Source organism: Arctopsyche grandis, chromosome 4 (assembly GCF_051622035.1).
Source record: "Arctopsyche grandis isolate Sample6627 chromosome 4, ASM5162203v2, whole genome shotgun sequence".
Classification (NCBI taxonomy): domain Eukaryota; kingdom Metazoa; phylum Arthropoda; class Insecta; order Trichoptera; family Hydropsychidae; genus Arctopsyche; species Arctopsyche grandis.
In genome coordinates, this window is record NC_135358.1 from 25,018,899 (window position 1) to 25,040,827 (window position 21,929).

General features: G+C 34.0%; 3 protein-coding genes across 7 annotated transcripts in view; 2 read left to right on the top strand and 1 right to left on the bottom strand.

The window, feature by feature from the left end:
• The first annotated feature begins 5,905 nt into the window (after nucleotides 1–5,905).
• Nucleotides 5,906–21,929, top strand: part of LOC143910464 (gustatory receptor for sugar taste 64f-like) — a 59,347-nt gene continuing 43,323 nt past the window's right edge. Inside the window, exons 1-4 of the mRNA XM_077428956.1 lie at nucleotides 5,906–6,182; nucleotides 7,572–7,711; nucleotides 7,788–7,943; nucleotides 8,025–8,071. Coding sequence (XP_077285082.1) covers nucleotides 6,086–6,182; nucleotides 7,572–7,711; nucleotides 7,788–7,943; nucleotides 8,025–8,071 — 440 coding nt within the window. The 5' untranslated portion in view covers nucleotides 5,906–6,085. The remainder of the gene's footprint in view (nucleotides 6,183–7,571; nucleotides 7,712–7,787; nucleotides 7,944–8,024; nucleotides 8,072–21,929) is intronic.
• LOC143910470 (transmembrane protein 179) lies at nucleotides 6,968–21,836 on the bottom strand. Of its 5 annotated transcripts, XR_013260489.1 has the most exons (7): nucleotides 21,628–21,836; nucleotides 20,178–20,321; nucleotides 19,938–20,099; nucleotides 19,763–19,847; nucleotides 17,464–17,732; nucleotides 10,855–10,903; nucleotides 9,316–10,458 (listed from the first exon to the last, which is right to left on the bottom strand). XR_013260489.1 is itself a non-coding variant. In XM_077428961.1 (5 exons), exons 1-5 carry the CDS (start codon nucleotides 21,735–21,737, stop codon nucleotides 17,529–17,531), a joined length of 705 nt encoding a protein of 234 aa, XP_077285087.1. In that variant the 5' UTR covers nucleotides 21,738–21,836; the 3' UTR covers nucleotides 16,339–17,528. The 5 variants fall into 5 exon arrangements, 1 of the variants encoding a protein (XP_077285087.1); XR_013260487.1 differs by lacking the exons at nucleotides 9,316–10,458; nucleotides 10,855–10,903 and adding an exon at nucleotides 6,968–7,679; XR_013260486.1 differs by lacking the exon at nucleotides 10,855–10,903 and having other exon boundaries at nucleotides 9,315–10,458.
• LOC143910467 (uncharacterized) lies at nucleotides 9,790–11,020 on the top strand. The gene has a single exon (XM_077428959.1). It carries the CDS (start codon nucleotides 9,790–9,792, stop codon nucleotides 10,912–10,914), a length of 1,125 nt encoding a protein of 374 aa, XP_077285085.1. The 3' UTR covers nucleotides 10,915–11,020.

The window sequence follows — 21,929 nt, forward strand, 5'->3', positions numbered from 1 at the left end:
AACGCGAATAAAAAAACTTATATAATTGTGATTACAAAGTTTTGGCATTCGAATATTGCCATTTTCTACGGTTCCGCGACAAATCACTCACGGACCTTTCACTCAACGACGTTACGCGCACGACATTCCACTCACGCGACAACTCGCTCACGGACGTTACACTCACAGGTAAATCACTCGCGTAACAAACACGAGACATATCACTCACGCGACATTACGCTCACAGAATTATTAAAATAACGTACAAAAACGTTATTTTTTTACACAAGAATTATTCCAAAACTCAATTAAATGTATCGTGACGAATCAACACACTATCCAATCACAAATAAATAAATAAAATAACAGCCGATGTAGTTATTTTATTTATTACCGATGAAGTTTGGTGATCATGCGAAGATTTTATCTCGAGATTTTGACTGATTCGAACTGATCACTGATCACATTTTCATGATCTACAAAAAATGTGTGACTTAGTATGTGGGTCTGTGTAGATTTTTATTAGAACACCGTTAGACCTATCGAACTGAAACTTAGTATCGAATTTTAAACCAAGTTATATATAAAATTTGGTGAACACCCGTCAATCGGAAGGACGGTTAACTCTTGTTCAATTTTTTTTTCTATTTTTTTCGACCGATTAAATGTGTGTGCTTATTCACGTGAAAATGATGAAAATAAAAAATAATCGTTTAATTTCATAAACCGGAAGTGAAATTTTTCCCTCTTAGAAAAGTCAAAAATGTTGTGATCACACGATTTTTTCCACACCACTGAAAAGTACCAAGCTGAAAATTTAAATTTGTATTTTTTATGTGCTAGCTAGAGTTGATAAGGTTTTCGTTATAATTCGTAAACCGGAAGTAATATATTTTTTTAAAACAATACTTCACTATTTTATTTTGACCTTTAAATTAATTATATCTTCTTGATACTTAATTTTTATAATATTTATAGTGATTTTAAGTAATAAAAAATTTTCAAACAAAATCCGATAGCCGAAAGTATAGGTTTGTTACCGAGAGTTGGCGCGTAGAAATCGCGCTTGTATAGTGTCCGTGAATATGTTTCATCATCGAATTTTGTTTTTTATGCTTTTTATATTCCTCAAATACATTAATAAAGTCGTGGGTTGGTCACAACCGATTTTTTTACATACCTCCTTTACGTTTCACTTACAATTACAATTCAGGAAAAAGTTTGCCTCTTATCCGATCGTTTTCATACTTTGCCATATTGCTCATTTTGGTCATCAATACAAGTAAATGGATTACGCCATTACGATAGAGATAAAATATCGCAGTCGTAAAAGTTTACGCAGAGAAACAAGTCCGAACATTTTTAATTTCGGTGACAGTTGGTAGTCATTAATTTTTTTTCAATTACTAACTCCAGATTACGAGGTAGATGGCAGCCCTTATTGTTGATATCAGATTTTTTTAAGATCTATAAATTGACTCACAAATGAAGGATATACATAAATATCTTTAAATATTTGATCACAAAAAAAATTAAAACCTTACATATACATTTTTTTGTATCAAAACAAAAACATAACCTCCTATTACAGTTTTTATAAAATTGGTGTGTCAACTACTGGTGCACTTACCTCTCCTAACATTATCGCATTGTCATCATAAGCACTCTGAATCAATATCAATATTGTCGTTTGATATTTATAAAACGATAAGTTACACTCAACAATTGTATTTCACATGCACAACCGCACTTTTCACGTAGAAGGCAGCGCCACACCAACTTGTCAAAAAACAAATGAAAAAAAAAAAAAACAAGACGTTATACAAGTGAGCGCATCGCGCTGTCTATGGTCAACAAAAAACTGGTTTTGATACATCGCACATCGCAACGTAAAAATACCCTAAACATCAATAAGATACGTAGGGAAACTTGTCAAATTGACGTTTAGCGCAGTATTTGTAAACGAAACGGGTTGAGGTTAAGTGCGCACATACATACATCGGCTGTCAACTGTCATCGCGTTGCGAAATCGATTGCGTTTCGATGAAATGCATCGAAAAGTACAGGGCGCAGGCGCCATTGTAAATAAATAATTTGACAGATAGGGTGGGGGGGGGGTCTTACCTGGGGACAGGTTGTACTGGTGCTAGGCGTCGCCCGGGTACTCTGAAGGTCCGATTATGCAACTGACGTCGGGCGTGGACGTCAGCTCTCGATGTGGACGAGAGTCGACGGTCAGTGTCGGTGTTGGTGTCGGTGTCGGTGTCGGTGCAATGTCGGCGTCCGTGTCAGTGTTCGCGATCACGTCTGACGTCTCACGTCTGACGTCTCGTCGACCGCAGCTGCAGCCGCGGCCGCAGCGCCCTCGACGGCCATACTGACAAACTATTGCCCACACCTCACACCCACACCCACACCCACACCCACACCTACACAATCTCATTGCGTCCACCGACGAATGACTGCACTGGTGCATTGTGCATTTTCTTGCACAATATGTACGGTTTATTTCTTAGTCCGAGTATCGGCAACAGAGTAGTTATAATCATAAGATAAATTAGCTAAAGCAAGTTTGCTCATGGAAAACCACGCATGAACCAATTTTTATTTCCGGAACAAGATTAATATTAGTATAGGGCGGGTGATAAGTTTCGACCTATGGAAACCCAGTTAAGTTTTGAAGAGGATATTTATTGCTCGTTTAATATACATAGGTGTTATAGAATATGTACGGCGAAGTAGATAGTTGCTAATTTTTATCGAGGTTATATAAAGTAACAATGAATTGCCTTTACAAAGTTTTTTCATGTCGGCTAGAACTTTTAGATGAGTGTGAATTTTATTAGTTTAGTAGTGGGAATCAACCACCGATAGGCAGTGGTGTCATCCCAATTTTGGAACAACGGGTTTCCAATTTATTTTTTCATTAAAATCATTTTGAAAATATATATGTATATACATAATTTTTTTTTTTGGTCCAAGGCACTATGACCTACATGAAAGTTTATTAAATTTTCAAGATTTGTATAATTTGTGACAAAAAGTATATGAATTTTTAGATTAAATAACGGGTTTCCGAAAACTTTTGATTTTTAACAACGGGTTTCTGGAATCCCATGGAAACCATTAGGGTGACACCACTGCTGGTAGGTAAACAGATTATTACACAAATTGCCATCGCGCGTACGACAATCGTTACCACAAAAATGGCGAATACGGATATCTGGATACGAATATCTGGCATTCGTTAGTACAGAAGTTCGCGTGGGTAGCTTTCGATTGATGGAGTTTTTGGGTGACACGTGTTCCGTGATCGAGATTTTAGTTACTTGCCTGATATCAATTTATCTCAGCAATATTTGGGCAGTTTTCTGTACGGCAATTTTCCTGTGCGACGAATGTTCGTGCGATAGGAGACCACGCGAGCGATTTTCGTAGCGGCGGTTATCCTGGTAGCGATTTACATTTGGGATGTAATCACCGAACCTACAACATTAATGTTTGTCACAGCCAGCAGCAGTATGGATTGGTGGTTGGGCTTTTGCCTAGCAACGAGAGGTACCGGGTTTGATCCCGTGATTTGACCTCGATTGAAAAGAATCTATTCTGAGTATATCTGTAATCAGTGGCGGACTGGCCATACAAGCGAACATGCCCGATGGCATGTGGGCCCCACTATCTGTTAGAAAATATGGGCCCTCAGTAAAATTAAATAACTTTTTAACTATTTCACGTGTGTAAAAATGTATAGGATATTGCAACTTTAGGACCTAAAGTTTGGGTATTTCAACAAAACAAATTTCTTACGATATACACAAATAACTAATACCTGCTTTAACAGCCCAAGGATCGGTTAACTTTTTTTATTAGGCTTGAAATGTAAGTTTCAACATTTGCGTGGGCCCTTTTGCCGGGCCTATTCCAACGTCAAGATTATGTATATACCAATACCTATGTAACAATTAACTACTGAAATAAAAATGGGAATAAACAAATTTTCGTGAATAATATAAACTGAACTGCTCAAAACAATTTTGATAGGACGATTCATCATCAACCAGCGATTTAAATTTACTTCATACTTTCAAAATAACATTTGATTATACTTCGATGATATAGTAAGATTTAAATACACAATTTTAAACAGTTTCCGAATATAAAATCTATTCCTAATCTAGACACATCCATGTAAATAGAAATATAGGATAGGGGCCCCCTCCCCAAAATCCCGATTTTCGATTAACATTAATTGAAAATATTATGCATTTTTTTCAGGGACGTAATTTGGGGGGGCCATAGGGGGGCACTCGCCTAAATTAAGGAATAGTGTGAATTTAGAAAATATTATGAATTTAATGATTAATGAGATACTATGGATCTATGAATGCTACGTGTATTTCTTATGTATGTTACTTTTGGGTAACTAATAAAATAATCGCTGCTATGTGCTTTGAAAAAAAACAAAACAAAACTTTATCTAATGTTATTACGTACATATATGTACATAGATAAAGTGACAAGACAGTCGGTAGAAATTAAGTTAATTGATAGTTTTTTGGAGAATCAGTTTGATGGTCGATTAATGTTGACTATGTAAAGATTGGTGGAAAAAAATTTTCGCCTGCGGCGCTTTTTTCTCTTTTTACATAATATTTTTTTATAATTACTTTTTCAAAAATAAGCTTACTTTTTTTCATATTTTATAACTCAATAAGGTAAAGAATATTTTCCATTTTTATTCCGATATAAAAAAGATTTTTTGAAAAAAAATTCAATTTAACCAATCTTTGCCTGTCCTGCCCCCCAAAGAAAAAGCTGAAATGACGTCCCTGATTGTTTTCTACCGAAAGTAAAAGCCGCTTTTATGCCGCATTCTTTTATGATGCATTATATTTACCTAGGACAAGGGTTAAAACGAAATATACAATATAATTTATGGATCTATTTTGCTTTTGCCATTTTTCTTGTACCTAAATTTGTTAATTCCCAATTTTGAAAAAAAAAAAATTTCCCTTGATTTTTAGCGTTATGGAAAGAAGAAAATTTTGTTATATGGGGGGGGGGGGACAAATTATTTTAACCCTGGGTGGGGCCCCCTTTGACTCCTGGCATGCACTGATTTCAGTCCCAGTCCGCCACTGTCTGTAATGCATATTCAAATAGTAGTGACATTGTAGGTAAGAAGGCTTAAGCCAATTTTTAATCGAAGAATTAGCAAATTCTGATAGGAAACGATCGACCTGGAGTCAAAAATATCCAGGTCTGACCAGCAGCATTACAGATATACTCAGAAAAAAAATTTTTCAATCGAGGTTAGCTCATGGGTTCGACCCCGGAACCTTTCGACGCTAAGCAGAAGCTTAACGACCGAGCTATGCTGCTGGCTATGTATGTATGTATGTACAAGTTAACATTCATAGATGTCTCGTTAATTTAGAGTTTTCAGCATTGATATATAATACACTAGATCTGCCCTCACGTCTTATACTGGTCTTCTTTTTGGCGCATGCAAAATACATGGCGCATGCACAGTTTCTCTTAGTAGGTAGGTAGGTACCACTGCGTCGTAGGGAAAAAAACATTTTCTTTCCCAACTTCCCCGCTAGTTAAACCCCCCGCACCCCTCAGTTAGTGAAGACAAGATCTCCGACCAAAATCACACGTCAGAGCCCATCTATGTGTATTATACATCAATGGTTTTCAGTGTCTCGTAATTCAGCGACTTGTGTAATAAAAATGCTGCATTGTTTGTGATTGGCCAGTAAGGCGCATTGGAGTTTACCTGTTAGGCCTTCCTGGTATATATGTATATGATAGAATAAAATTGAAATAATATAATCGAACTAAAGAAACGAAATAGTTTCATATTACAATGCAGGCGCAGTGGCAGCAATTGACACGCGCAGATGCGATTGGCGGCAGTGTGTGCGTTGGACGCTCGTCTTCGTCCGTCGGCTGTCGGTCCTCGTTCGTTGCTCGTCGTTCGTCGCTCGTCCCGCACTCGGTGGCGATCTCGGAACTGGTCCGGTCCTGTCCGGTCTCGCAGCCGAGCGTCAGCCAGGACAGCCAGGAGCTGGCTGACTGTCCAGGGATCAGACCGGCTCTCATGGAGGAGTCGCAGCAGCAGCAGCCGCAGCAGCAGCAGCCGCAGCCGCAGACGCTGCCGAATCCGCACCCACACTCCTACTCGCATCCACACTCTGGTAAGCCATTCACTTCCTGTTCCACCTTCCATACATCACATCCTCGTCAACTACACTTACTCTCCTAACCTCAACTGCTGCCAGGCTAGCTGACTCGGCTAGGAATCGTGAATGAAACGCGCCGCGCACGCTGTTCCTTTGTATTAACATCACTCCTATATAGTATCAAGTACTACAACACTCCTTTATTTCACTGTTCTGTCCTTTAGTTATATTTATTTTCTAAAATTGCTCTTTTGTAAAGTCGACCTAGAACTAGGATGATCCTGTCGGCGAACCTCAAAAAATCGGTTCCGTTGTCTGCTATAGAAATGTTGGAGAAATCGAATATCGAAGAAAAGTTACAAGCCCTGCCAACAGGGGTTCATTTTAACCCTTTAAAATCTCTAACTGCTGAGTATATTCGATTGTGAACATTACATTTGAACAACAAAGAAGAAGATGGAACTAGTTTTGAAAAAATACATTAATTAATAGACTTTGTTTATTTTATATTGTTGCACGATATATTAGAGACTCTAAATACACCTTTACAAAACTCGAAATCCTCGACGGTAGTGATCTGGGGTTTGTTTAGATTAGCTACAATTTTTCTAAATAATTCTAGTTGGAAATGTTGGCGAAATTTTCAGCATGGCGGGCTTTCAACAGAAAAGACGTCAGTACTCAAAAGCTTATAAAATCGCTGAATTTTCCTTTGTCTCTCTGGAACGAATATTTTCATTAGTTTATTAACAATATGTGAACCGATGAGAAAACCCAATTAAAAATAAACACATTATATTGGACTGAAATCATATTTTATTAAACAAGAACACCAGTGATGATAAAACAATTCTTTGATAATGATTTTGGTGAAAAGTATTTGTAAATTTGGTACTTGTTTAGTAGCGCGACCACACTTCATATTCAAAAATTAATTATTATTCATTTTTAAATTTTTATTCAGTTGAGACTCTTAACCTAGAGTCTTATTGGTTTGTTGTTTTTTTTTAATAATTCGATATTTAAGCCTTTTCAATCATAAGTAATTAATCTAAACTGCGTTTCTTTCTTTTTTGAGCAAACCTCAAAATTATCTCAGTTTGAGAACAAAATATTATGATAATAATCTTAAGATAAAAATCATGTAATAGTGATGGGTAGTTGAAGTCAAGCCGTTTAGATTTTCAAAACAACATATTCCGAGTTAAACGCCATATTATTGTCGGATTCACGGATAATATGTATATGTTAATAAACAATTTTATAATATGTAATATATTTCCAAACAATATTTAGTATTAAAATTTTACTTCAAATTGTGAATTTTAATTTTATTGTACATACATACATTCCATCATTCGTGATCATTATTTTGGAATTAAAAATGTTGACTAACCTTTTCAGAAGCTGTGAGTGATGATGTTCACCTGTCATTATTATGTCGGGTGTGCGGACAGACAAGTATCCATTTTATTCCAATATTTGAAGGCGAAGGTCTCGAGAATAACCTGTCTACAAAAATAAATAGTTATCTCCCGCTCCAGGTATGTCCATCATTTTAGATGAATGCAAAAGTGTTGTGTATTTGAAATGTATGTATTTTCTATTTAATTTTTATAGGTTGACGTCAGCGACGAGCTACCACTTCAATTATGTTTTCAGTGTGCGAGTGCCCTTGTCACCTGGCACAATTTGTATCAATGTTGTCTGCAAACAAGCGTTACATTGAATTCAAAATTGTCTAAAGCTCGCTCGTCCAATGACAGTTCTGACCCGGTATGTTGTATTGAGAATTACATGTTACTACTTTTGCACAAAAATTGATTTAAAAATTTATTTATTTGTTCATTATTTCAGTCTCAAGTAAACTTAGAAGAATCTAGTTCAAATTCAAATCAAAAAAGGTATGTAAAATCTTAATAAATCTTCGTGCATTTGTAAAGTTTGTATAACCGCAAATTAGAATAGATTTGATAACTCTGAGCAACAACAAAAAAATTACCGGAGTTGAGACTAATCAAAATTTACTAAGTTTGACTCACTGAATTCGAATAACAAAAAAAAATTTGTTGGTTTCCTCTTGTTTATTTGGTATGAGCATTTAAAAAAAAAAGTGCAATTTTTACATATTTTTGGCTTTGCAGTCCAAAAGTGAGTATTGAAATCAATAGTCCAAAAGTGAGTATTGAAATCAATAGTCAGATGTGTTTTCTATTGATTGTGATTTTGTATTGTTTTAAAATACTTTTACTAATAACTTTACTTCAAATTCACTAGATAATCAATTATACGTATTTTAAAGCCATTAAAACATCTGACTATTGATTCCAATACTTACTTTTGGCACAGCAATACTAGATTTTTAGTTAAAGACTGCAAAAACAAAAAATTTTAAACCCTCATATCTCACGAGTGGGAGGAAATCATTATCATATTCGAATTAGTGGTTCAAATTCACTAAAGGTGATTAGTCTTCGCTCCAGTAAATAAAAAACGTGATAATTTGTTGCTCAGTGTTTTTTTAAATACGTACTGTACATATGATCATAAATTTTTGGTTATAGAATCTTCACAATTGCCACCAAACAAACTTCTTTTAAAAAATGAATATGATCATTTTTCAACTGCACCCTTTTCGAGTATGCACAGTTTCATCATATTTCTGGAAATCAATTTATAAATCTTTATAAAAGACAAATATACACATGTTTTAATAATTACACGTTTAGCACAAATTCTGTTTCTAAGTTATATTTGTATTGTAAATTTAAAATATTTTTCCTATGGAGATTAGTTCTTCGTAAACGACTACAAAGCATGGAAGTTTTTATCCATTTAAAATATTGTGATTGAGGTGAGATGTGTTTTACTTGAAGCAATTTGTTCACTGCATTTTGTTGTAATTAATTAACCGTGATGTTGAGTGTCACATTTAGACTAATATTGTTGAACTAGAAAAGTATTTATAACTTTTTATATCATTATTAAGTTTGCATCAGTTACTTGAAATACAATTAATATATAAATTTTGGGCATGTATTACCATTGTTCTCAAATTAAATTCATTTCGAGTATTTGTATCACAGTTTCAATATTGGATGTGTTTTATGGTATTCGCAAGCACTAGAAATAAAATAAAGTCAATTTCGGTTCAATAACACTAAAAAATAGCGCTAAAACATTTATTACTGAGAACATCTAAAATTTTAATTTGTCTTTTTTTTTACTTTATTGATGAATTGAAGTAACATTATATAAATTAGTGTAAATTTTTTACATTTCAACATATTTTAATTTTACATGCAATTTAATTTCGTCATTAAGCAATATTTGTGCATTAGCAAAATCGAAAATGGACATGTGAGCTTTGATTGATGAGACAGTATCATTAGCTTTTGCATAACCGTACCATTAATAAGAATGTATTCGTTCCTTTAAGTACAAATGATATTACACGCATGTTATATCAATTTAAATTTAAGTTTGTCAAATAACATTAATGTGAATGAGGGCAGCAGTGTAATGGAGCCTCGTCTGTTCCAGGTACCCACACTACCGCCCCTCATTTCACACTTACGATATCAGTCAACATTCCAAAAATTGTAGTGTTATAATAGAAGAAATGACACTTGAAGCGGAAGAATCGTTGCAGTCTTCGCATCTAGCAAACTTGTGTAAAAGCATTCAATCCGAAATGCCGACTACATATTCATCAAAAGATATCGGTGGTGAAAAAGACGATATTGAATTGGTTAAATTGATAAGTTTCATATCTGAGAAATTTAAAATTTTAATTTTCAATGAAGACGCATCAATTGTAAATAATATGAAATCCATGTTTCCCGATGATTTTTTTAAGGATCTTTATAAATTGCTTTTTGAAATGAGATACACTATACTCAACAAAAGCGTCTTAGATTCAGAAAATTCGCCTCAAGACTGTTTAGATGTAGGTGACAATGTCGAAGTAATGTGTGATAATAGTGATATAAAATACGAAGAAAGTGATATTTGCGCTGTAAATCAAAACAATAGTTCATTGAAATCTACAAAAACAAAGAAAGTACGTAGTTACAAACGTAAAATTATTGATAAAAGTATATCTATGGAAGTTATGAAAGCGAAAGTTGTAGTCAACGGACGTATATTCTACACTTGTCCAACTTGCAAAAGAAGTCTTCGCACTGCAGATGGTTTTGTTTGTCATTTACGTATACACTCGGGCGAAAAACCTTGCATTTGTCACCTGTGTGGCAAGCAGTTCAGGATCAACACCGGCCTTCATCGACACCTGAAAGAGACCCATCATAAAGTCAAGAACTTCTCATGCGAAACTTGCGAACAAAAGTTCGTGAACAAGCAGAATCTCATTCAGCACCGAAGGATTCACACAGGAGAACGGCCATACGTCTGTACCAAGTGCGGTAAAGGTTTCAAGCAGAGCGCCTCGCTTCACATCCACAGCAAGATTCACTCTGACGACTACCCATTCATGTGTGCATCGTGTGACGCCAAGTTCAAGTCCAAGGTTCAGCTCATCCACCACATATACAAGCACACGGGAGAAAAGCCGTTTGTGTGCGATGTGTGTGGCCGAGCCTTCCGCATCAAGCACGACCTCAACAACCACAAATTGATACATTCTGACGAGAAGCCGTTTTCGTGTGTCGATTGTGGAATGTCTTACCGGCAGAAACGCTATTTAAGAAATCATCGCAAGAAGTCACACATCGCTCCTGAAAATTAAAATTGATTTCAATGCAGTAGACATACTTCTTACAGTAAAATTTCGATTTGCTGGATGGATCAATAGTTTCCCGAATCTAAGCTCGATTTTTTCCCGTGTTATAAGATTTTTCCCCCAAATGTATCATAATATACTACATATTTGATGAGCTTCCATATTACATGCTGGTTATGTATCTGCATATCTGTTCTGATTTCAGTCTGTCAACAAAGTTAAGCTTTGTTTTGTAATGTTTTCTATGGTTAAAGTTCTTTATTTTTAATATAAAAATGGACTGTTTGCACTCCAAATTTGTTATTCAACAGATAACCCTTCTGCCCATCAATCCGTTAAATCAAGATTTAACTGTATTTCATATTTTGGATGTCGAACTCCATTTAAATTTTAGGATTATTTACTTAGCTTTTGGTAAGCACATTTTACCTCATTCAAAAGTATTTAGTATTACATACTCATATTCACTCTATCTTTACTTTATTTTGATGATAATACAAATCCTTCTGAAACAATTTCTTATTTTCATTGCTTTATCTTTATATAATCACTCTGTCAATCTATAAAAGTATTTATCATTTATTTTATATTTTCTCGATATATATTATATGCACTAATAAAATTCCTTCAGAAATTGTAGAAAATCGTCAAAATAAAAGACTTGTTCATATGCAAATATTCCGTACATTGTAATGGCACTGATTTTTTGTGAACATACATAAGTTTCAAACTTAAAACGTTAAGATTACTTATTTAATTTTAGCACTTACACACTTGAAATTATTTATTTTCCAGAGAACCTCATTCAGGAAAAAGGAATTTAAAAAATATTACTTTCAATAATGTATCAAACGAATCATCAAAATTTTCAACTGCAACCATTAACAATCACAGTTTCGACTCAAATAAAATCATTTCCGACAATGATAATCCAATGTCAAAATTAGATGATGTTAAATCAGATGATTTTAAACAGCCTTTTAAAGATACAGATACAGATTCTAAAAAAGTTAAAACTGTATCTTGTGAAATTTGCGATAATGTTATCGTCTTAAAATCCTACAAACGTCACCTTCAATCTCACGCTGATGACAGACGTTACATTTGTCACCAGTGTGGAAAGGCCTTCAAAAATTCCGGTGCTCTTTCCAGGCATACCCGTGAAGTTCACCACCGATTATTGCGTTTCCCATGCGATACGTGCAAAGCGTCCTTTGCTTGTCGACGCACGATGGAGGAGCACAAGCGTACTCATAGCACGCACCGCTTATACGTTTGTGACAAGTGTGGCAAAGGATTCCGTCTCCAGTCATCCTTGAACATTCACATTAAAGTACATTTAAACATATTTCGATTTCAATGCACATTCTGTCCGAAAAAATTCAAACGCAAGCAAGAATTGAAATCGCACGTCTCTATCCACACTGGTGAGAAGCCTCACTGTTGCACTGTATGTAATAAATCTTTCCGACTCAAATTCGAACTTAGCAATCATTCTGTTGTGCACAGTGACGAGAGATTGTTCTCATGCCAAATATGCAAACAAAATTTCAAACAGAAACGATATGTTAAAAAGCATGTGCAGACCAAACATAAAGTTGTAGAGAAATGATTTTCATATCTAAATCTGGCTTAAAATTTATATTTTGTTATTGAAAACAGTGGCCATGATGTAATTACACAATTTGTTGCAGGTCTTCAAATTACCTCTCATTCCGAGCTTACCATCAAACCCGAATCGATTTGCACCGCTCGTTCGAACTTGGGTTCAACTCCTCCCACGGTGGAGACTCTTCGGACCAGCGTAATAATAGTAATCGTTCAGAATCGTTCAATCACATTAAAATTAAATTTGAAAACATCGCAACCGATGAATCTAACGAGTCGTTCGCTCAATACAATATTAAAATCGAAGAAGCCAGTGTGTCGCAACATGAAAATACTGTGAATGGAAAAATAATGCGTGCATCGAAAACTAGAAATCGTTTAAAATATCGTGCAAATGAAGCGCAGCAGGAATCAGACGATGAACCATTGTCAACGTTAGCTTTCAATCAAAGTGTTGATTCTTTCATTGCTGAAAGTGACGAGTATGATGCTGATGGCTCTCAGTATCCCTGCACACGTTGTACTTACATAGCTGCAAACAAAAGAGAATTAGAAAATCATACTCAGAATGATCACGTTTCAAATACATTATTCAAAAGAAGTAGTAGACGAGCTTATGATTTACAAACCAAACAAGTATTAGAAGATTCCAAAGTGAAAATCAAAGGAAAAGTGCACTATCGTTGTAGTGTTTGTAGTAAATGTTTAACTAGTGCTTACAGTTTTGTGTGCCATCAAACGATTCACTCCGGACAAAAACTTTTCAATTGTCAAATATGCGGTAGAAAATTTAGACTTTTGGGTTTTTTGAAAAATCATTTAAAACATATACACTTGATGAAAGATAAAGAAGATTTGTACGAATTCCAAACTTCACATATAAGATCGGAAACGGATGATATTAACCGTCTGCAGAGAAAGAAACGAAACTACTTGAACTATAATGCTTTGGAAAAAGTAAAAATAGTAACAAACATAGGGGTTTTCTACAAGTGTGAAGTTTGTGGAAAAAAACTGAGTAGGTTAAATTATTATCTCAGTCACAAGACTATTCACACCGGGGAAAAGAAATACATTTGTCATTTGTGTGGCAAACCATTCCGATTGTCGACAATGTTGAAAACTCATGTGCGGCTCACTCACGAGCGTATCAAACGGTTCAACTGCGATACGTGCCATCAAAATTTCGCCACCAAATCCAATCTTTTGGAGCACAAACGCATTCATACCGGTGAGCGGCCGCACGTCTGTGCCAAGTGTGGTAAAAGTTTCAAGCAGAAGTCTGCACTCTTCGTCCACAACAGGTCGCATACGGATTATTTCCCGTTTCAATGCACACAGTGCAACTCTAAATTCAGAATTCAGTCTCAGTTGAATTACCACATGATAAAGCACACGGGTCAAACGCCGTTCACTTGCGAAGTATGCGGCAAAGGCTTCGCCATCAAGGGTCAACTGAATCGCCATAAGAAATATCACGAAGATGTGCTCTACGACTGTCCAGAGTGTGATAAAAAGTTTCGTCATCAGAAAAATGTAAAAACGCATTTGAAAAACTGTCATAGGAAATCGAACGATAGTGATTTAATGGTTAAAAAAATTAAACGTAAAGGCAAAAGTCAAGATTCACTCGAAAATTTGTAAAAATAATTTGTTGAAAATTTTATGTACATATGTATTTGGATTATGTATGAATGTATATTTATTTTATTGTTATAAAATTTTAATATGTATGAAACGATTATATATTTGTACTGAATATGATTAAGCTTAAGATTAAGTAACCTCTGTATGTAATGTAATAAACGTTGATTATACAATTTGCATCAATCACAATATTTTTATTATTACATGAGACATTTTATGTGATTTCTCGTCCTGTACATTTGTCACACAAAAATAAAAAGTAAATTTTTGGAAAAATATACAAAATTGTTTGAATTTTGTCAATTGTCAAATAAACCCATAGAAAATTTTAACATTTGTATATTTATACTCGTTTGTTTTGTACAATTTTTTCCTGCTATTCAATGTAATACTATTCTTCCAGATGTGATAATAACAGTAGGACTGACCATATCGACGATAACAAGAACATATTCGTGGCTCACAATACTTTGGGACTGATTAAAGTTAATGTCGATAAGAAGTATCTGCCTGATGGTTGTGATAGATGTGCATTTTGCAACTCCCCTTTTAAAAACATGAATCTCCTACTGTCGCATATGCTGGACTGCCATCCGGATTATTTTTTCCACTGTGATGTATGTGGATCGTACATCGACCGCAGCCAGCTTATACCGCACATGTCTCAGCACGCCGACGACGAGGATAAAGCCGATGAAACAAACTCGGCCGATCGAAATCGACCTAAAGACGACGTAGCGTCGGGGAAAAGTACAACGGCTAAAGAAAAACATGGAAAGAAGTCGGGCAATCAGGACGCGGACGAGAACAACGACGCGTTTTCAAACTCGAGTCATTCGAACGATCGCTTTGGACCACTGCCAGATTCGGTCTTCGAAGCCATCAAAGACACCGAAGAGGGTAACGTCGAGCCTCAACCGAAGACTCTAGAACAAAGTTGCGAAGATATGAAACAGATGTCTGAAAAGCTATCGTCGAGAAATGTAAATTCCACACAAACGAACTCTAGAGTATGTCCGATCTGTTCAAAAGTGTTTCGGGTCACGTCAAGTTATCACTACCACATGAAACACTTTCATGGTGGTGTAAAGGAACACGTTTGCAATGTGTGTGGTAGGAGCTTCGGTATAAAGAGTGCCCTCACCAGTCATCTTACGGTGCACTCCGGTGAGAAACCGTACTCTTGTCCAGCATGTTCAAAACAGTTTCGTTCGAAAGCTAGCATATATATACATTACAATAATGTGCATTGTGAAAGAAAGATGTTCGCTTGCACCATGTGCAACAGATCTTTCAAATGGAAGCAGAAGCTTTTGCGCCATATATCTAGTCATACGAAAGAGAAGAAACATTTGTGCCCCAAGTGTAACAGGGGATTCGCCGTTAAGTATGATCTCACCAGACACATGAAGACTCACGACAGTGCCAAACCATTTTATTGCGATAAATGTGGAATGTCGTTCAGACAGAGACGGTATTTGAAACAGCATACCGAAAAGAAACACTCTGTAGCAACATAATACAAATTTAGTATGTTAGATTTATTTCCAGTTACCAAATTACAAAATAAACGCTTTCGTTTTGTTCATTAACGTCTTGCTGGTTGTTTTACGTACGTTTTGTTTTGATTTTAAAGGATGTAAAATGAACTTTATCATATCGCATTAATTATATATTATAATTACAAAAATATGTTTTGATATATTAATAATTAATCAATAGAAGCGAGCAAGAAGTTAATGAACAAATAAAACAACGGACTTTTAGATGACTGACTAGATATAGTTTTCGATAATCCGTGAAACTTTATCCTTTTTTTTAATTTTTCACACAATGAAAATAGGAAAATATAGTTAAATTTTACATTACATATGTTTTGTTTTCCGAAATAAATAAATGATCCAGTGATAAATGAGTCATTATCGCTTCTTATAAGACTACTTCAAAATAGTACAATTATTTTAAATTACAGTGGGTGATACATTTTATATGAATTTTTTATTCATAGATTCGTTTGCAATAAAAATCAGCGTATAGTAAAATATATTTTATTTATATATATATATATATATATATATATATATATATATATATATATATATATATATATATATTGTTTGTGTATGCAATTTATGCATAATTATAATATAAAACAAGCAACTTATACATTTTTTAACTTCATAAATAATTAGATAAAAATTGTGAACATTTATTGGTTTTCATAAAACAAAAAATGTTACCACAAATAAAGCATAATATATCACATGATGATTATACAGTTATAGACATTAAAATTAAAAAACAAATAAATTTCAGATTCATTGTACATTGAGCTCGAATCGAGTTTGGTATTTTAAAAATAATAAAAAAAAAACACTCAAATACATTTTATATAAGAATAAAACACAAAGGCCAGATATTTTGGTGAATTATTAATATTGTCCACATTAATTTCATATGTACATGCAAATTTTATTCTCTATTAACATGCATTTTTTTTAAATTGATTTAAATACATTAACATTGGCATTCATAATTTACGTTAAAATAAAAGTATGTATACTACACATGTAATTCTTTTTATTATTAAGACGTTGCCTTTCATAACAATATTAAATTGTTATCAACCATTCCTTCATCACCAGTAAGTATTCATTGTTTCAATCGGTATACAAGGTATTATTATATATTGTACATTTCTTTATACCGATTGTTTTGTGCTTTCACAGTAATAAATTAGAAATGTATTACTGATCAAAACTATTTGTAGTTTATTTTATTTTTTTTAATTATTGTATATAGTTTAGAAAATCAATTTAATTTTATTGAAAAAAATGGCATTGATATCAAATTATTGTGTTGACGTAAAAATCTTCATGATCATTGAATAATAATTCATAAATACATCCTTATATATTTACATACAATAACTAACAATAAAACATTAATTAATTTCTATAAAAATCATAATGAGGAATATCAATTGTAAAAATACAAATATTACCACAACATTTCATGTTGCGAACACACCACCAATATCCAAAGTACACTGAACAGTCTTCCGAATAGGTATAAATCAAGTCTTTGAATTTTTTTTTTTATTCCACAACATCCTCCCAAACACACATACCCTTTCTTATTATCATTTCTAATAATCACAAATTTTAAATTCACAAACAATAACGTTACACATTTATACTATGATATCGTTTAAATAATGGATTGCACTGAGGCAAACAAATGTAGACGTGAATCGAGTAAATATGTGCCGGTACTAGAAACTCATTATTTTATGTATACCATTCAAATATTGTATTGATCGGTTCAAGCGAATTGTGTACTGGAGAGGGAGTGTGTATGAGAAGCTAAGTCTCGTTCAACGGAGATCCTGTCGGTGCTGGTTCGTCACGCTGCAAGGATCCACTGGGCGAACCTCCCTCGTTGATCAAGCGTTGTCTCTCACGATACATGGACACGCGCACATTCTCCATCTGGTGGTAGCGGCACAGCTTCAACAGTGCAAATACTGATAGTCCGACCCATGTCGCGAATGAGCCCCAGGCACCAAACTAATAACAACGGAGGGCATAAATGATACTAGCTTAACTGTTATTTGAATTGTGTGTACATATGAGCCATTATAATTGAAAGAGACATAAGTCCACTTTCCTTATTTCGATATCTCGCAAAACATTTAATATAATGTTTTAAGCTTGACAATATTTGAAAATACTATACGTTTATTCTGCTATTCCGAGATTCTGGACATATCAAACTAAAAGAAGCGATAAAAAGTGCGGTCTTTAACTCAAAATCAGGTATCGCTATGCCAAAAGTGGTTGGCTACGTGCACACTACCGATATCTACACCCGATATTTTCCATATCCAGTTCCCATATTGCAACCTGTGGTTGCTATTTAGGAACTGGTTATGGAAAAATTCGTAAATATCGGGTGTAGATATCGGTAGTGTGGACGTAGCCAATGGGTGAAATAAGCTCATAATATTATGGAAAAAATGTGTACGAAAAAAAGTATATTTTTGACTAAAAATTCTTTTCTAGCAACAAACAATACAAAAAACACATGACTATTGTTTCCAATATGCACTCAATTTTGACACAGCAATACTCGATTTTGATTTAGAGTGCCAAGCTAAAAATCTGTAAAAATTGCACATTTTTTAAGCGCTCATATCTCATAAACGAGAAGAAATCAACAAAAATCATAGTCATATTCGAATTTAATGAAGATTGAACGAATAGTCTTGGCTTAGTTAATTTATTTTATTGCTCAGCATTACCATCATTTTGTGCATTTTTTAAATTAAATTTTCTGTGATGTTTTTATGATCTATTGCAGAGATTTTTAACTTTATTTGTACTATGATAGACATAAACCATGGACTCAGATTAACGTTTTTAAATGGATAAAATAAAATAATATTCCATTTCACAACTGTTTGCAGTATTGGTCAGCTAAAATGAAGGCCAATGAAGATCAATGGGCATCGAGATTTATACATGGTTTGCCTACTGCAAAGAAATATATAACGGAAACCGAAATAATGCTACTAAAATAAATAAAAAGTTGATAGAAATATTTTATCTCTTTGTTTATCTTGAATAAGCTGTGGTATTTGACAAAATAATGCATATCGTATTAATCATTTAATCTATTTCGAATTTTTATTTTCGTTACAAGAGTTGAAAATCTGGTACCTTAACTCATTATGGACGGGTCGAATCTTTTGTGTATTGTTATTTGCGTATTTTTTTTACTAAATAGCAGTAAAAACAAAATAGGTTTTGTAAATTGAACATAATTCCTAAACTTTTCTTGGGATTCTTTGGGGTATAGACACACTGAATCCTATGGCACGGATTGCCTCGGTAGACTCCAGCTGCGATGGGCGTATCCTCATATCATTATTAATTCGTTCGATTTTAATATTTTGACAAGTTTCTCTCATATTTCTTCCAATATGGGAATAGTTGTCAAACTTATGACAATACGAGTTGCACAAAAAAGTGAAATTTTTTCTAAATATTGATCAATTCCTTATAAAAAAAGTCAAGCTTTAAACCATAGAAATATATATATTTTTTAATTTATTTATCGATATTTTGAAATAAAGATATGCTGTTTTGATATCTATGAATGTAATTTTGAAACTAAATCTTTAAAATAATACTTTTTTGTATGATTAAACTTTTTAATTGGAAATTAATTATACTAAATTATATTATATAAATATTAATGTTATTTATTTCATCAATTTATTAAATTTATATTAAATTAATGAGCTTGATAATAGCATTTGTTTTGAAAACTTAAGATAAAATTAAAATCAAATTTTATTAATTTTACTAAAAATTATACAATAAAAATTATATGTTTTAGTAAATTTAGTTTATGAACGCTGTGTTAACCACCTTTAAATGAAGTTTTTATTAAAATCAGCTTATGTGTTTACGGCCCATAGTGAGTTGGTAAATTTATTTCTGGTTAATTCATATCAATATTGCAAATCTACGATCAAACCTAAGTACATACCAAGATAGAAATAATCTTTGATTTATTAAAATCAAGAACTCACCTGCGCTGTCCCGAGTTCGATATAAAAGCCTGTAGTATCTATACGATCCACTTTATCGATGTCTTGGCCAGCGGCTACTTCGCAACTGAAACGATCGGAATGTGTGAATTCAAGACAATTACACATAAGCAAAACTTTAAATACCTATGAATATATATATATGTACTAGACTTACGAGGGAAACCGTTCAGTCATGTTCTGACACCAAGTCATAAAGCCGAGAGTGATCATGATGGCAGCAATGAGAATAAATCCACAGAGAATTATCGAGCTTACAACGTCAATGAACGCCGACAAAAACGAACTGTCGATGTGACGATACATATACATTGAAAGTCTGAAACGATAATAATACAATTAAACCTGCATTTCAAAACATTTATTGATTCGAAATAATACAAAAAGAAATCATTACCTATATATTTGCACCGATGATACTAGGAACAGCATTAAGCCGACGAAAATTGTATAGTTGCAATATGCCTGCGAAGCCCAGGTTACCGTGAATTGACCGTCGGTTTCCTGCCACATACCCATTGAAAACAACAAACAGTGTCCTCTGAAAAACGAAAGAAGTATTACTTAGATATGTATGTTACAGTAAATGTATAGGTACATATAATATATGCCGGTGAAGTTATAAAAACCAATTATCTGTAAATTTTAATTTAATTTCATTATATGCTTGTCCAAAGTATCAAGATTATTGAAATGTAATTGGAAAATAATTCAATTAAAAAAAGGTATATTTTCTGTTATGATTTATTTACATCTTTCGTTTAGTTTAGTTCATTAATATTATCATCAAATTTCAATGGTCGTTCGCTTAATTCTGACGGTCGTAGTCATTGATATAATCTGGAATCCGGTGGACGATCCGCTTCCACTCCAAGTTGAAATCAATGTTTAGGGACGATCCTGCCAGTTCTTTAATTTGACCATCTTATGAGAGACTGTCCTCTCGCTCGCCTTCCCTCTAGTGTTCCATTGAATTCCTACCAGATTCTCTAGACTGTCCACATTCTTCCTGGCAATATGGTCGAAGTAGGAAAGAATCCTTTTTCTACATATTGTGGAGAGCCTCTCTGAAACTGCCGGCTCTTTGAGGATGGAGATGTTCGTGCATCTTCATCCTCATAGCTAGTCATTAACGTTGTGTCGTCTGCGAATCTTATATTAGAAATATTTCTACCGTTCATTTTTCAATGACAATTTTTGTAAATGGGGTAATTGATATGAATTAACAATATTGTTTTTCATGCACTTATACATAGTTGTCATAAACCAGATACAAAAATGATTTCCAGATTATAAAACGTGTTTTATTTAAGAAATTTTTTAAATTTTATATAAAATCAGATCATCTTTTCTTAAAAGAATTTTTGTAGAATATCTTTTATGGAAATTGAAAGACACCAGTTGACATTATATATTGAGTTATGAGTCCACTTAATATAAAATTGCGCAAATCTGAACTGTACATACATATATCTGAGTTAAAATTTCAATATAATATTCATTTTCAATGTATAATAATATATTTTGGCTGTCCAGTATTATCAGAAGTCCAACTATGAAACAATGATTTCAACTGGCAAATGGCATCTAATAAAAATCTATCATAGTTCCACTCACTAAAGCTTTGTCTCCCGAGTATAGTTCAGAATTGTTGATATCCTACATAAAGCAATTGTGTACTTGTTGATAGATGTGGACATATGTACTTGTGTCTAGGATGTACATACAAGATAATTTAAATGCTCAAGTATAATATATGTGTGTCAATAAACGTATGAGTAATCACGAGTGACATTTGATAATGATTGCGGTTGTGTGTATTGTATATGCATATGAGACAATGTTACCGGAACTCGTCCTGATGCAGACTCATGGGGACAACGATGCAGAGGGACAAGATGAGTGCCATGACGTAGCCGGCGATCTGGCTCAGCAGCAGAACGTTGGAGAGCGCCATCGTCGCAGTGACGTTTCCACTCCACACCCCGAGCCCACGACGCACAAAGTGACACTATCGCCAATGCCCACTAACACTGCTACATGATCTGTTCATTCGGGAGCAGGTAAATTGGTCGAATGCAATACACCTAATGCAATTCCACTAATGACGCTTTTACCGAAAATCTATTGACCTAATGGTAAATTCACC

Excerpts from the sequence above, each read along its gene's own strand:
- LOC143910467 (XM_077428959.1), top strand. The coding sequence starts at position 9,790 with ATGACACTTGAAGCGGAAGAATCGTTGCAGTCTTCGCATCTAGCAAAC.
- LOC143910470 (XM_077428961.1), bottom strand. The coding sequence starts at position 21,737 with ATGGCGCTCTCCAACGTTCTGCTGCTGAGCCAGATCGCCGGCTACGTC. Across the intron at positions 20,322-21,627 it reads CTGCATCAGGACGAGTTCCG|AGGACACTGTTTGTTGTTTT; the intron begins GTAACATTGTCT and ends TTCGTTTTTCAG. Across the intron at positions 17,733-19,762 it reads TCGAACTCGGGACAGCGCAG|TTTGGTGCCTGGGGCTCATT; the intron begins GTGAGTTCTTGA and ends CGTTGTTATTAG.